Source organism: Plecotus auritus (assembly GCF_963455305.1).
Source record: "Plecotus auritus genome assembly, chromosome: 3".
NCBI lineage: Eukaryota > Metazoa > Chordata > Mammalia > Chiroptera > Vespertilionidae > Plecotus > Plecotus auritus.
Genome location: NC_137772.1, coordinates 174114550 through 174129610, shown reverse-complemented (window position 1 = coordinate 174129610; position 15061 = coordinate 174114550). Strand labels below are relative to the sequence as shown.

The window sequence follows — 15061 nt, the reverse complement described above, 5'->3', positions numbered from 1 at the left end:
AATCATGCTACCTGCCCCACATAGTTAGTGGAGGGCTCAATAGCATCAGGGGAGGGGCTGGGTGATAAGCTGCTGCTCAGTACCTGGGTCCTGCCTTGAGCAACTTACATATTCCCTCCAGCCTTCTATGAGCTCTACAAGGGAGAGAGAATGAGCCAAGGCCAAGAGTGCTGATAGCATTGCGCTGGTGTGCTTTCAGAATGATGACTGGGGCATAGTGAGCATGTGGTTGTTGCTGCCTCAACCATTGTGGAGTTAGTCAATTGACAATTTCCACTCCCCAGACAGGACAGACTGGAGCCACAGACAGTCAGCTAGCTGCAGTTGCCATTTATTGAGATACATCACAGGCACAGACAGTGAAGGGGGCTGTGGGTAGATTCAGGGAGTGGGTGGGTCTGGTGGGAGACTGGGGAGGTTGAAGGGTATTTGGGGACCACTCCTGGCTTCCCTTCCTCCTCCCCTAGCCTGCCCTAAGCTCAGACCAGATGAGCAGAGGTGTGGAAAGCAAGATGGCCTGGGAAATTCAGTCTCCTCTCAGTGGTCAAATGGTCACCCCAAATCACCCAAACACATCACTCAAGCTGGTGGCCTTAACCTCCCCTCCTATCCCTTCACAGAACAAAGGAGAAACCTGGGTAGAGTTGAGCCCTTCCCAAAACGCAGATCACATGCGGAGTGTGACATGCAAATACACTGAATCTGTGGTCCTTGGGCTGTTCCCGCTCCTAAGGAAGCAGGTGGGGAGAGCAGCAGAGGTGGGCGAGTGGAGTGGGGAGAGGACTACAGGGCCCAGCTTCCAAGGTTCAGCAGCTAATACCTCCTGCTGGATGTCTTGACTGTGGTGGTCTTCCGCAGGATGGAGGTGCCCCCAGAAACGGGTCCTCCCTTGATGGTGCCGTAGCCCACATTGGTGCTGAAACCACCCTTGCTGGCACCTCCACTCCCGCCCAGGGAGATGCCACCTCCAAAGCCGGCTGCACCACCTCCGCACATAGTGGTAGAGTTGCCAGTCACCGCTGAAAAGCAAAGGATTTGGATGAGGAAGGGCAGCCATGCTGAGAGAGGGCCAGGGACTTTCAGAAATCAGTGAGGGGCAGGAACAAAATCAGGCAGTGAAGCCATAGGAAATGGATGGAGAGCTGGGGCAGGAAGTTCATTTTCTGGGGACCCATTGAACTTGTCTCCAGGGGCTCAAATGGAGGGGATGTGTGCTTTTGGCCAAGGACAGATTGAGTGGACTGAGCAGAGGACAGGGGCCGGCCTGGGGCGGGGCAGCAAAATACTCACAAATGCTGACAGCACTGGGACATTCTCCAGACATCCTGGGGGAAACAGAAAGGCCAGGAAAAGGGTCAGCATTTCCAGAAGCCTGAGCAAAAGCCCTCTCCCTCCATCTGCCTTTACAGTGGTTCGATTCAGGTGGACAACTCTCGGGAACCAAAACCAGGAGACATGAGAAAAGTGTGCGTGTGGCCATCTGGACCTGGGGCCCTTCTGCAGGTGCTAAAGCCAGTACAGCAGAGAAGCAGAGCCCAGCAGACCACGCCTCCGCCCTCCCGCCCCTCCCCATGCAGGCCAGGGTCAGCACCCCTGCTCTGAGGGTGGGAAGACAAAGCCCAAACAGAGCTGCCCAGTTTCTGGCTAAAGTGACTGACTCTACATCTCAGGCCTTCCCCGAAGACAGAGATGATGGATCTTTTTCAAAGCTTCCACTGATGATAGAATCTAGTGTTGGAAGAAGAAACCTCACTCCTCTTAGCCTACCAACCACCATAAGGATTACTGAGGGCTGTGCCAACCAAGGGGATGTGCAGCAGAGGCAGCAAACACAAGTGGAGTGTCTCCCTCAGGAGATGAGTTGGGAGCTCTCTGGTTCCTCCCTTATCAATCTGCCCCCCACCAGAGCCAACTACACAGCCCCCTAACCCCTCCCTCTCTGCCCCCCGTCACAGGGTAGGGCTAGGAAGCTCTCAGAATCAGGCAGGAGGGGTCACCACCTGCTCTCCTCGCTCTCCAGCAGCTTGCGGTAGGTGGCGATCTCCACGTCCAGGGCCAGCTTGACATTCATGAGGGCCTGGTAGTCACGCAGCAGCCGGGCCAGGTCTTCCTTGGCCTGAAGCAGGGCCGAGTCCAGGTCCCCAAGCTTCTTCTGAGCATCCTTTAATGCCAAACCCCCACGCTGCTCTGCGTCCACGATGGCAGTCTGCAGTTGCTGGCACTGCCCGGGGAATGAGAGGTGTTGAGAACATCTTTCAAGGTTATCATACCCATCTCTCTGCTCTTAAGCCAGGCATTCCCATCCCCCACCTGCTCCCACCACAACCAACTTGAAAAGAAGGAAATCAGAAGTATTCATCTGAAAGAGGAGATGCTATTACACAAGTAGGATCATGTTAACACCAGTGGGAAAGTCCCTCTTGCTGCAGCTCAGCCTAGTGCCCCAAAAGAGATAAAATAAATAATACAACTTCACCAATAACCAGATGCTTCACTCTGACCTAGGGATGAGCCCAAACTTTTCAGCCATACCCTAGATGGACTCAGCAGTTATGATCTGGACCCTTGAACCCTGAGCCTCTCTGCTCTGATCTCCTGGAGATGGGGTCAATCTCCTGGGAGGAGGTCATCCCACCTGCTCTACCACTAATATGCTGTGACCTTGGATAATCCCTTTCTGCCTCTAGGCCTCAGTTTCCTCTCTCATAAAAGGAGTGTGTTGATCTTGATGGTCCTGCATTTGTGCCCTGTCCACGAGGAGAAGAGCAGATGTCATACCTCAGAATGACAGGAAGAAGGCCCCTCCACCTCCACCAACACCTGAGCCAGGCCCTCAGGCCTCCAATCAGAGGTTTACCTGCTTCTTGGCTGCATCTGCCTCACTCTGCAGCCTCTGGACAGTGCGGGTGAGTTCAGCAATTTCATTCTTGGTGTTTCGGAGATTGTCCCCATGCTTCCCAGCCGTCACCTGCAACTCCTCATACTAAAAGCCAAAAAAGTGGCAGTGAGCTGTCAGATAGCTCCAGTCCCACATGGGTAACCACTGGCCCACTCCCATAGCTGGAGTTGTCTGACCCCAGGCCTACAAGGAGCCCAGTGGCCCAGGCCTCTCCCAGTGGAGGAAGGTCCAGTCCCAGCTCACATACTTAAGGCAGCCATTCTCCTCACCTGAGTCTGGTACCAGGCCTCAGCCTCAGCCCTGCTCCTCTGGGCAATCAGCTCATACTGGGCCTTCACCTCAGCGATGATGCTGTCCAGGTCAAGTTTACGGTTATTGTCCATGGAGAGGATGACATTGGTGTCAGAAACATTGGTCTGCACTTGGCTCAGTTCCTGCAGAAACAATATTAGCTGCCACCAGGCCCCCAGAAAACAGCCAAAGGATGAAAGACAGGGGTCCAGGTGGCATCAGGCCAGGCTACAACTGCAAGAATGGCCTCAGTCTCTCTAGCTTTGAAATGGAACTCTAATTTTAGTAAACAACATCTCTCTTTGTGAATTTGTAGGTTTCCATGAGTGAATGAGGGAGGTCTTGTTAGAACCATGGGACAAAAAGTTCAGGCTTTCCAAAGAAATGGGGCCAATGCAAGTAGAGGGGAAAGAGCCTTATGGATTAAAAGGCATGTGCCTTCTTAGACACCAGGGACCCTGAAGGAAAGAGTGGGTGGAGAGTAAGATGAGGCCAAAGTGATGGCACTGGAGCAGGGCCTGGAACCCACAGGAATGCCCCCAGGCCAGAGGGAGGTCATGAGGCTCCTTTCCTGCCCGGTAAGACATGCCAGGAATTGGTGGTTGGACCTCCAGATTTCCCTAAGATCTGGCTGTGAAAAACAGACTATAATATCCATTACCAAGTGCCACAGTGGCAATCACGGTTGATTTGCCCACGAGGCAAAAAGGGAATGACTGGTCTGGCCTTCATTCTTACCCAACCCCCACCCCCAAAAGGAGGTGCAGATAGACAATGAGGAACTTTGACAGGAAGTGACACTGGCTTGGTCCCCAGTTCACCTTTCCTGTCCACCTCTTCACCTTATTCTCCAACACACTCAATGCCCAACCCACCTGCTGCTCTCCAGACACACCATGCTCTTTGGTGCCCCCATGTCACTGCACAGGCTGGGGCCCTGGCTGGCAGCTCTTTCTGTTCCTCCTTTGAAAGTCTCACCCTTCCTTTAAAATCCAACTCAAATGCCATTTGCTGTGAAGCTCCTCTAGTCCCCCAGGAAGGGTCAGCCACAGCTTGTTCCATGCACCTTGTCCCTATCACTGTGATGACTCATCACATGATAATCCAGGCCCATCAAAGACAGTGACTTTGTCCCTCTATTGTCCTGTGGAAGGTACTCAGTAAATATGTGTCAGATAGACAAGAAATAGCAAAGGAGGGAACGCTGGGTATGCCAGACATGTGCCTTAGAGAGTAGGGAAGCCAATTGCTACACATTCAAAGAAGAGAGGGGTGGGAACCATTGATCTGAAAGAGATAAGAACCTAAGAGAGGAAATGAGGAAGCCCCAAACAATGAATGTCCATCAATGATCCCAGTAAGGAAGAACTGGGAGGCACCTAAGAAATCAGCATGATGGCACAGAACATTCCCCAACAAGTTCCATCCAGACTGGTCACATAGAGATGTTGAACAGAGAAAACCACAGCCAAAAATGAGCCAGGGAAATGCTAAAGCCAGTGAACAGGGGCTGTTAGATAAGCTCTAGGAGAGAACAAGAGAGGCAAAAGACCCAGACAAAGCCAACAACTTAACAGCCATGTCATTTGTTTTTTTTTTCCATCGGGGGTAGGGGGGGGGAACAGTCATCAAATTGGACAGAGCAGAGAAACCAAGATGGCGGCATAGGTAAGCACCTAAACTGCTGCCTCGCACAACAATTTCAAAACTACAACTAAAAGACAGAACGGACACCATCCAGAACCACAGGAAAGCTGGCTGAGTGAAAATTCTACAACTAGAAGGAAAGAGAAAAGCTCACAGAGAATTGGAGGTACGGCAAAGGGTCTTTGTGCACGCAGAGAGGAAGGGCGGCTGAGAGCCTGGCTGACTTCCTCTGGCGGAAGGGAGAAGGAAGCCCCCGACCGCACTGAACCCCAGTTCTGACTGCACTGAACCCCAGTTCCGGGAGAGCCCCTGGGGACCCACGCTCTTCCGGGGGGAGTCTGGGCTCTCGGGCGGAGACTCGGGAGCCGGGGAAGGCAGAGGTCTGAAGGCGCGCGCGTGCCAGTGCACCCAAAGGCTGCGGAGGTTGCCACAGGCTTTCCCTAGTGGAAGGGAGTCAGAGGCTCCTGACTGCACTGAGCCCCAGTTCTGACGGCACTGAACCCCAGTTCCAGGCAAGCCCCTGGGGACCCACACTCTTGTGGGGGGAGTCTGGACTCTCGGGCGGGGACTCGGGAGCCGGGGAAGGCGGAGGTCTGAAGGCGCGCAAGTGCACGCAAGGGCAAGGCTGACGGGAAGCCAAGACTGTCTGCTCCGCCCTGAGACTCCACCTCATCCAAGCTGAGCACAGAGGCTATTGCAATTTGGCAAGTCTAATCCTATAAGGCTGTCTCCAGCACCGAACTTCTCCCAGCATAGACACAGCTGACCCTTACAGCCAACTGGCCTGGAGGTCAATTCCTCCCAGTGATACCAACAACAATCAAGCCTTAACTACAACAAGGCTGTACACACAGTCCACAAAGGGGTGCACCAAGAGTGTCCACCTCAGGTTAACTGGGGAGGCCGACCCACTGGGCCATGTAGGAAACCTAGCACACGAATCTACCCTACCAACTCAGGGAAGCAGTGAAAATGCAGCGTCAAAGAAACAGATCACAAACGAAAGAAATGGAGGAAAACAAACGACTGAATATAGAATTCAAAACCACGGTTATAAGGCTTTTCAAGAATATCCTAGAAAAGGCCGATAAATATAACGAGACCCTCGAAGATATGAAAAAGGACCAACTAGAAATTAAACATACACTGACTGAAATAAAAAATATTATACCGAGACCCAAAAACAGACTAGAGGAAGGCAAGAATCAAGTCAAAGATTTGAAAAACAAAGAAGCAAAAAAACACTCAACCAAAAAAGCAAAAAGAAAAAAAAATCCAAAAAGTTGAAGATAGTGTAATAAGACTCTGGGACAACTTCAAGCGTACCAACATCAGAATTATGGGGGTGCCAGAAGAAGAGAGAGAGCAAGATACTGAAAACCTATTTGAAGAAATAATGACTGAAAACTTCCCCCACCTGGTGAAAGAAATAGACTTACAAGTCCAGGAAGCACACAGAACCCCAAACAAAAGGAATCCAAAGAGGACCACACCAAGACACATCATAATTAAAATGCCAAGAGCAAAAGACAAAGAGAGAATATTAAAAGCAGCAAGAGAAAAACAGTTAATTACCTACAAGGGAGCACCCATAGGATAGTCAGCTGATTTCTCAACAGAAACTATGCAGCCAGACGGGAGTGGCAAGAAATTTTCAATGTGATGAATAGCAAGAACCTACAACCAAGATTACTCTACCCAGCAAAGCTATCATTCAGAATTGAAGGGCAGATAAAGAGCTTCACAGATAAGAAAAAGCTAAAGGAGTTCATCACCACCAAACCAGTATTATATGAAATGCTGAAAGGTATTCTTAAAGAAGAGGAAGAAAAAAAAAGTAAAGACAAAAATTATGAACAACAAATACATATCTATCAACAAGTGAACCTAAAAATCAAGTGAATTAAAAACCTGAGGAACAGAATAATCTGGTGAATATAATAGAATCAGCGGCATAGAAAGGGAGTGGACTGATAATTCTCAGGGGGAAAGCGGTATGGGGGGTTCAGGAAGAGACTGGACAAAAATCATACACCCATGGATGAGGACAGTGTGGGGGAGGTAAGGGCAGAAGGTGGGGTGGGAACCGGGTGGAGGGGAGCTATGTGGAGAAAAAGGAGAAACAATTGTAATAATCTGAATAAAGATTTATTTTAAAAAAATTGGACATTGCAGAATGCTTTAGAACAGCGGTCACTAACCTTTCAGACCTCACGAACCACCAGTGGTCCACGGACCACCAGTTGGCAACCACTGCTTTAGAAGAAATGGAAACCCAAGACAAATATAGAGAATATGAGAAGCCTTGGCCTTGTTGGGGACCTCAGGGGTTAGAGGAGCATATCCTAGGAGGCCATAGGGATTGCCAAAAGGATGAACACCCCAGGTGATCCTGGAGAACTAGGGACAGCAGGAAAGTTTCCAGAATCCAGAACCCCAGACACAGCAAGTATCTCATGTTCAAAGGGGAGAAATTTTAACTTCTCCAAATTAAACTTGATATCTATCTCTTATGAACTTCTAGTCTAAATTATAAAATGTTTGTGAGAGGCTTGGAGCCAGCAATACTTCCCTAAGGAAAAGTCAAACCGAATGGATTTTTTCCAGGGTTGTATTACTAAGCTGCTAAAGGACTGCCATGGACATTGTTTGACCAAGCTATTTGTGTGTGTGTGTGTGTGTGTGTGTGTGTGTGTGTGTGTGTGTGTGTGTGTTTAGAAGGCACATTTTTCTCTCTCTTTGGAGATTCATTTTTATTCTGGCATTCTTAAAAATAAGACAGAAAAATGTGGGCCAAATGATGACATGATAACTAGATTTTAAAGTAGCTGAGCCAAAAAATTAATTAATTAATTAAAGTAGTTCGGCCATTTAAACCACAAATTACTGGTTAGTGGTGTGAGACCAGCCTAGTGGGAAGGCACCACTGAAGATCTAGTCCTGGGACTAGGACTCTGTCTCACAATGACCTACCCACAATGACCTGCATCAATGGGACTAGGATTCTCACTCTGTCTGCCTTAATGAGATTATCAATAATTTACACTGAAATATTATCAAATAACTAAACTGAAAGTTTATCAAGTCTGCAGATAACCCAAAGCTGATGCATCACTAATATATCCAGTTGGGCATCTCCAATACATGGAGAGGAGAATCCAGTTTCAATGTGCCCACAATGACCTGCAACAATCAGATGAAACCTCAATAACATTTCACAAGAAAAAGGGAGAATCAATAGCTCTTGCATTCAGTTTCAAAAATTCAACTTCCCAAATACAGGAAGCTGGGGGACAGTGGATGCCTGTCTCCCCTGAAAGCATTGATATGGAAAAAAATCCAGGAGGATTTTACAGGACAAACATGGTGAGGTGGTTTTTTAAATATCACATAAGCTAGTACAATATTAGTTGCATAAAAAGAAGTCTGTATCTGTAGCCTCCCTCCCACCCTTCTGTTTCCTGAATTCTGGATTCAGAACCTTGTTTCCTAAACTTCTGCACATACCACAGATTTCAATCCCCTAATCATCCTGACCTCTAAAGGGTTGTCATATGAAAAACATATGTCACATGGAAGGTAACTGGATATGTGCAGCTCAGGGGGCAGAATTGAGGTCTATCAAGAGCAGAAGCCATGGAAGAAGATTCAAGTCAGCTTTCTAATAAAGTTGTTCAGAAATGGTAATGCCTGGCCTGGCCCAAAATAAATATATATAGAAGTATAGTCTACATGATCCCCATCAGGGAAATTAGAGAAAGTGCTTCAAAATGAGTGGGAGGCTTACCTTGAGGTCCCTACATAGAGTCTATTATTCTAGAATCAACTCATGTTAAGTTCAACCCTCTCACCCAAGTCTTCAAATTGCCCTTGTTTCCTGGAACCTCACCACCCACACCTCATCTCCTGCTCCAACCTGGAATGTCAGTCCCCATCTCAGCTCTGCCAATCTCTGCTCCTCCATCCCTTGCTCTATTACAAACTGGGAAAGAAGGGGGCACAGTATAACACAGTAGCAAGAGTCAGAGTTTGAAGTTAGAGAACTAGATTTTAACTCCAGCACTGCCTCTAACTAGCTCTGTGACCATGAGCAAGTTGCTCTGAGCCTCAGTGTCCTTGACTATACAATGGAGACAATAGTACTTATAGAGTTGTTGAGCGCTTAGCCCAATACCTGGCCCATTTAAGCACTTAATAAGTGGAAGCTAGCATTAATCAAAGGTCCAGGTTTATCTTCTATCAACTAAATGGCACTGGTGAATTCAGATCAGTCCTCTGGAGGGATCCCCCGTGCTGTATGTAATGATTCCTGTCCACTGGCCACCTCACCATTTCATAGAGATGATTCAGGAAGTCGAGCTCCTCTGTCAAGGTGCCCACTTTGCCGTGTAGATCCATCCGGCCCATGTACGCAGCATCCACATCCTGGAGATGAGGGAGAGAGCAGGGCAGATGGCTCAGCCCCCAGGCTCAGGCCTCTCTCAGCGTCAGCCTAGCAGTCTGGCAGCTAAAGGACCACCCTCCCCCACTCCCTGTCACCCTGCTCACCTTCTTGAGCACCACAAACTCGTTCTCGGCAGCAGTGCGCTTGTTGATTTCATCTTCATACCTGTTACACAGACAAGATTCAGTCCAGGCTTACCCATGATGTACCTTTTAAGGTACTGGACCCGCTTGGCTTTAAGGAAGCCTTGATGGGTCCCCTATTGGCCAAGAACACCTTTGGGAAGCAGTTCTGCAATGCAGCCAACCAGTGAAGAAACTTGGGATACAGACTTTATTTCTCCCTGCATCTTTTGAGGAAATGGCACAGAATTTGTGCAATACTACACCAGTTAAGAGAGGCCATCTCTTTGTATCGGAGCACTTAGGAGGCTTTATAGGGACAGGTGGCAATGTGTCAACAGGATGGCATTTCAAACAACTAACTTCTCTCCAACTGCTTTTGCTGAGACTTTAAGGTTTCCAACAACTCAGGTCAAGTTGTTGGAAAAATTATGAAAAATTATGCCTTAAAATTATAAATATACATATTGACCATTCATAAGATGTGAGCCTTATTTGGATCTTGATTCAAACAAACTGTACTTTTAAATACTATTACTGTAATGGAACAATTGGAAAATCAAAATTGACTATTTGATGAAATTGAGGAATTACTGTTTTAAAAGTTTTAGGTGTGTTTATGGCATTGTGCTTATGTTTGCTAAGTCAAGTTATGAAGATGAACTATATGAACATATCCGGTAAAAATTTTTTGTGAATTAAATTACATGATGGCTGGCATTTGCTTAAGACAATAAGGGAGGAAAGAAAGTAAGTAAGGATATAGATGAAGCAAGATTGGCTGTTGATAATTATTAAAGCTGGGTAATGAGAACATATAAGTTCATTACACTATTCTCCCCACCTTATAATAAAGACTTTTCAAAATTATTGACAAGTGTGACAATTCTCCAGGAGGCTATGGGTCCGGTGCTGAGCACCGAGGGAAGCAGCTCTGACTGTGCATCTTCCACATGGGCTCCAGGACCCTGCAGATGAGATGGCTCTCTCTGCGGAGATTTCCAAGTGCCCCCCCCCCCAACATTGCCCAGCCTTCCCAGCCCTCCTCACTTGTTCTTGAAGTCCTCGACGAGATCCTGCATGTTCCTCAACTCTAAGTCCAGCCTGCCCCGCTCGCCCTGGAGGTTGTCCAGTTGCCTGCGCAGGCTGCCCAGGTAGGCCTCAAATAGGGGCTCCAGGTTGTTCCTGGTGACGCCCAAGTTCTGGCCCTGCTCCTGTAGCAGCGCCCACTTGGTCTCCAACACCTTATTCTGCTGCTCCAGGAAACGCACCTGAGCCAGAGCAAGAAGAGTGGTGGGCTGGCACCATCCCCTTTCCCCAGGAGGGACTGAGAATGGGGCTCCTCACCACCATCCGTCCACAACCAGGACAGTGCAGGCCTACACCTTGCTGAAGGGAGGAGTTCCGGAGGGAGCGGTCTTTGCTGGAAAAGATGGTCCTGATGACAAGGGCTCTAAAGAGTTAATAAGCACACAAGCCCCAGCTCAGTCATTTACTACTTAGTGACAGTCAAGTCACTCCTCTCTGGGTTTCCCTTCCTCACTTGTCCTGGATGAATTGGATTAAATCAATGTTTTTTAACCCAATTCTACATCAAAATCAACTGTTAAAAATATGAATGCGCCCTAGCTCGTTTGGCTCAGTGGATAGAGTGTCAGCCTGCAGACTGAAGGGTCCTGGGTTCAATTCCAGTCAAGGGCACATGGAAGGGTTGTGGGCTTGGTCCCCAATGCGGGGCATGCAGGAGGCAGCCAATGGATGATTCTCACTCATCATTGATGTTTCTATCTCTCTCTCCCTCTCCCTTCCTCTCTGAAATCAATAAAAAAATATTTTAAAAAATATGAATGCATATATGTGTGTGTGTGTATACATATAGACAACTATATATGTATATATTTATGATTATATATACATACACATTAAAAAAGAGGAAAAACAAATGTGACAAAAAAAAATTTAATTGATGAATCTGGCTGAGAGTATAAAAGAGTATGTTGTACTCTTCCTGCAACTTTTCTGTAAATGAGACTTTAAAAACAATTTTTTTTTAATAGCAGTGCCCAGCTCTATCTCTAAAGACTCAGAAGGGGGCTCATGGCAAGGGTTTAACAGGCCCCAGGGGGTTTCTCTGCAGAGCTAGGGTTCCCAGACACCAGACACAGACAACCTCTTGGCCCCCAGCTCTCAGACCATGATTCTGAGAGCCTGAAAGGGGTTTTTGCTTATTTAGCCTCTGGGAAAGTCACATAGAAGAACCAAAAGTCACTAGGGTGGAAGGTGAAGAGGGTGGGTGGAATGGCTTGCTTCACTCTCTGCTATCCAGTCTCTCCAGGTCCCACCCCCACAGCACCCAGGCCCATAGTCATGTGGCCCAGGAGCACCACGCAGCAGGTGCACCTGCCATAAGCAGTAAGGAGCCTTTTTAGTGCCAACCTCTGCCTCCAGGTACCTGTATGATCCTGGGAAAATTACATGACCTCTCTAAACCTGTTTTCTCTTCTTAAAAATGGACACAATGTTACCTTCTGTGGTTCCTCATGGGACACTGGGTATTGCATGAGAAAGAGACATGAATGTCCTTTGGGAACCCACAAATCACTGAACCCAGGTACAGTCATCCACCAGGATTTTCCCCATCATGGTCCTGTAGGCTCGGGGTAGAGATAGACACGGCCAGCAAAACAGACCTGGAAATGCCAGCGAACAGGACAAGAGCCTCCCAGTCCACCTGGATGCCAGGGAGGGAGTCAGGACACTTCCAGCCTGGGACAGATCAAACTCCATGCCCCAGGTGCTGGAGTTTAGAGAAGCAAAAGGGGGCCTTCCCCTAGGACAGTGGTCGGCAAACTCATTAGTCAACAGAGCCAAATATCAACAGTACAACGATTGAAATTTCTTTTGAGAGCCAAATTTTTTAAACTTAAACTTCTTCTATCGCCACTTCTTCAAAATAGAATCGCCCAGGCCATGGTATTTTGTGGAAGAGTCACACTCATGGGGCCAAAGAGCTGCATGTGGCTCGCGAGCCGCAGTTTGCCGACCACTGCCCTAGGACAACCTCCCCACCCCCAAAATTGTGTCTGACCACATCTTTGTCCTTAGGCCTCCACCAAGACTGAGAGAATAGGGAGCAGATGGGGCTTCTTGGGTAATTTTCACTTGAGTCCATTTCCTAGCTCTCAAATGACAAAAGGTAGTAAGGGCCACCTTGTTAAGAGGAGCAATGAGGACAATCCGCTATGTAACTGTGAGCTTAGGCTGCTGTGTAATAGTATTAACTATGACCGCAGGAAAGGCCGCAGCCGTCAGGTGGGCTTGGCCAATAGGCTGCATGAGTAGACCCGAGATTCCCCTGAGCAATTACATTAAAAACCTGAAGATTGTCTGCAGCCTTCCAGGTCTGGACATCCCAGGCTCAGGCTGGAAGAGCTCCACAAGTCATCCCATCGACCCCACCCAAATGCACATGGGCTGCAGCAGCCTCCATCCAGCCGACCCCTCTCAGAGGCCCTGTCCCTACTGCAGAACCTTCCCTGCCTCCTTCCACCTTGGCCCACCTTGTCGATGAAGGAGGCAAACTTGTTGTTGAGGGTCTTGATCTGCTCCCGCTCCTGAGTGCGCACCCGCTGGATCTCTGGGTCGATCTCCACATGGAGTGGGGTCAGCAGGCTCTGGTTGACAGTGACCTCCTGGATGCCACCAGGAGGACAAACAGGCCCGAATGTGTGCCTTCCAGCGCCCAGGCTCATGAAGGCCCCACTGCCATGGCCGAAGCCGCCTAGGGCCCGCCCTGAGGAGGCCCCTCCAGCCATACTGACAGAGATGCTCTTGCTGCCCCCCAAGTTATAGAGGCTTCGGCTGCCAAAGCCTCCTGTGCTAGGGCCACAGCGGGCCCCACCACCACTGCCACTGCTCCGGGACATGGTGACAGAGCTGAAGCTGGTGTGGGCCCTGGGCCCACCCCCTCCGCTGGCAGAGTTGGAGCTGAAGCCCCCTTTGGTGGTGTACGTCCGCCGAGCCATTGAGGACCTCATGGCTGTCAGAGGGGCTAGAGCGCAGGCTGAGAGCTGGGAGGAAGTGTGGTGAGCTGCTGGGCCACTGATGCGCTTTTTATCTTTTCCCAACTGGGCCGGCTCCTCACCTCCACAGATGCTCCTGCCCCATCGCCCCAGGAGGAGAGGGAGGGGCCCCGTGGGCTGGGGCGGGAGAGCCCCTTCTCCCCCAGCAGGAAGGAGGAGCTGCTCCCAGTTATCACCCATGCCCCAGAGCTGAGGCTGAGCAGAGACTGTCTGGGGCAGGATGCCACCCCCTGGGGCTACCCTGCCTTGGATCAGGATGAGACGGGCTCCCACAGCCACCTCCACCACGCAGTAGCTGGTTTGGTCTCCTCCCACCCAGCCCTGGTGGCCGCTATCAATGAGGCTCTGTTCTGTGGGGTTTATCCCAGGCCCCTGTTGTAAGCCAAGGCTCCAGGGCCCAGGATGTGCAGGTGGTGAGTGAAGGCGCATTGGGCAATGGGTTGTGGAGAGAGCGCCCAGCCCTGCTGCAGTCCCACCTCCCAGCCCACGGCCTCATTGCCCCCTGGCAGGTCTGGGTGGGGGACACAGGTGATGGAGTGGGTGTGGGGCAATCTGTTTCCTTGTCATACACCACAGACCGTGTGCTGCGCAAAGTGGATGGGAGATTCTGTGCTGGGCAAAGTGGATGGGAGGGCAGGAAGAAGGTTCCTGCCCAACCACAGCACCTGCGCACTTCAGGAAATAGAAAGGCCTGGCTCCGCAGGCAGTGCCCAGATGCCGGGAAGGTGAGGGGGCAAAGAGAAACAGTGGGCTTGGACTATCACCTGAGACCCCCGAAGAGCCTCCCAGAAGGGTGCAGCCACTCTGCAGGGAGCTGGCGGGGGTGGAGGACACATCCCATCTGGCTGGACATAGGTACAGATCCAAGAAGTATTCAACAAAAGCCCCACGAGGCCCATGGAGCACCCCAGCATTCCCATCTTCCCAGTCCATAAGGAGCCCCATGCTTGATTCAGAAGGAGCCAGGGGGTGGGGAGTCCTCAAATCACTTCACACAGTCCCCTCCTTGTTTCACCACCTCAGGCTACTGGGATCAACAGCCACAGGGAAGCTTGGAAATGTTAGTCAAATGCTAGGACTGAGGGAGTACTGAGGGGTTGACTTTAGAGACTGTCCCTTCTCACCTATTTAGGGGGTGAGGGGGATGGGCTCAGAAAGGAGAGAGACTTGCCTGAGGGAAGGAGAAAGGTGGCACTGGCTGGGCTCCTCACACAGCTGCCAGGCCTAGAGCTGGGACTCTCACCAGTCTGTGTTCCCAGGATCCCAGAGGACATAGGACCACCCTCAAGGGAGGCAGGAGGAGAGCAGTCCACGTCTCCCAGTGTCAAGAAGTTAAATATCCTCCCATGAGCAGTAGGGCAAGGGACACTGACAGAACCAGTCTCTTAATTTTCCTCCCTGCTTGGAGCTAGGGTAACAGGCATATGGGGAAGGAATCGGGGAGGGGGAGATGAATCCCCACTGAGCTGTGTGTCCTCTGGCAACTCTCAACCTCTCTGGGCCTCCTTGCCTCTGCCTGTGAGGAGGGCCCGCCAGGGAAGTCCTTTCAAAAAGCACCTGCCTGTGATTGCAGAAC

At 49.9% G+C, this 15061-nt stretch overlaps 1 protein-coding gene across 1 annotated transcript; it reads right to left on the bottom strand.

The window, feature by feature from the left end:
- Window positions 1-813: 813 nt before the first annotated feature.
- On the bottom strand, window positions 814-13440 carry KRT79 (keratin 79; the record flags this gene model as incomplete). The annotated part of the gene is made up of 9 exons (XM_080659047.1): window positions 814-1019; window positions 1291-1325; window positions 2001-2221; window positions 2858-2983; window positions 3169-3333; window positions 9167-9262; window positions 9386-9446; window positions 10454-10674; window positions 12964-13440. 9 exons carry the CDS (start codon window positions 13438-13440, stop codon window positions 814-816), a joined length of 1608 nt encoding a protein of 535 aa, XP_080515173.1.
- Between the last annotated feature and the right edge of the window lie 1621 nt (window positions 13441-15061).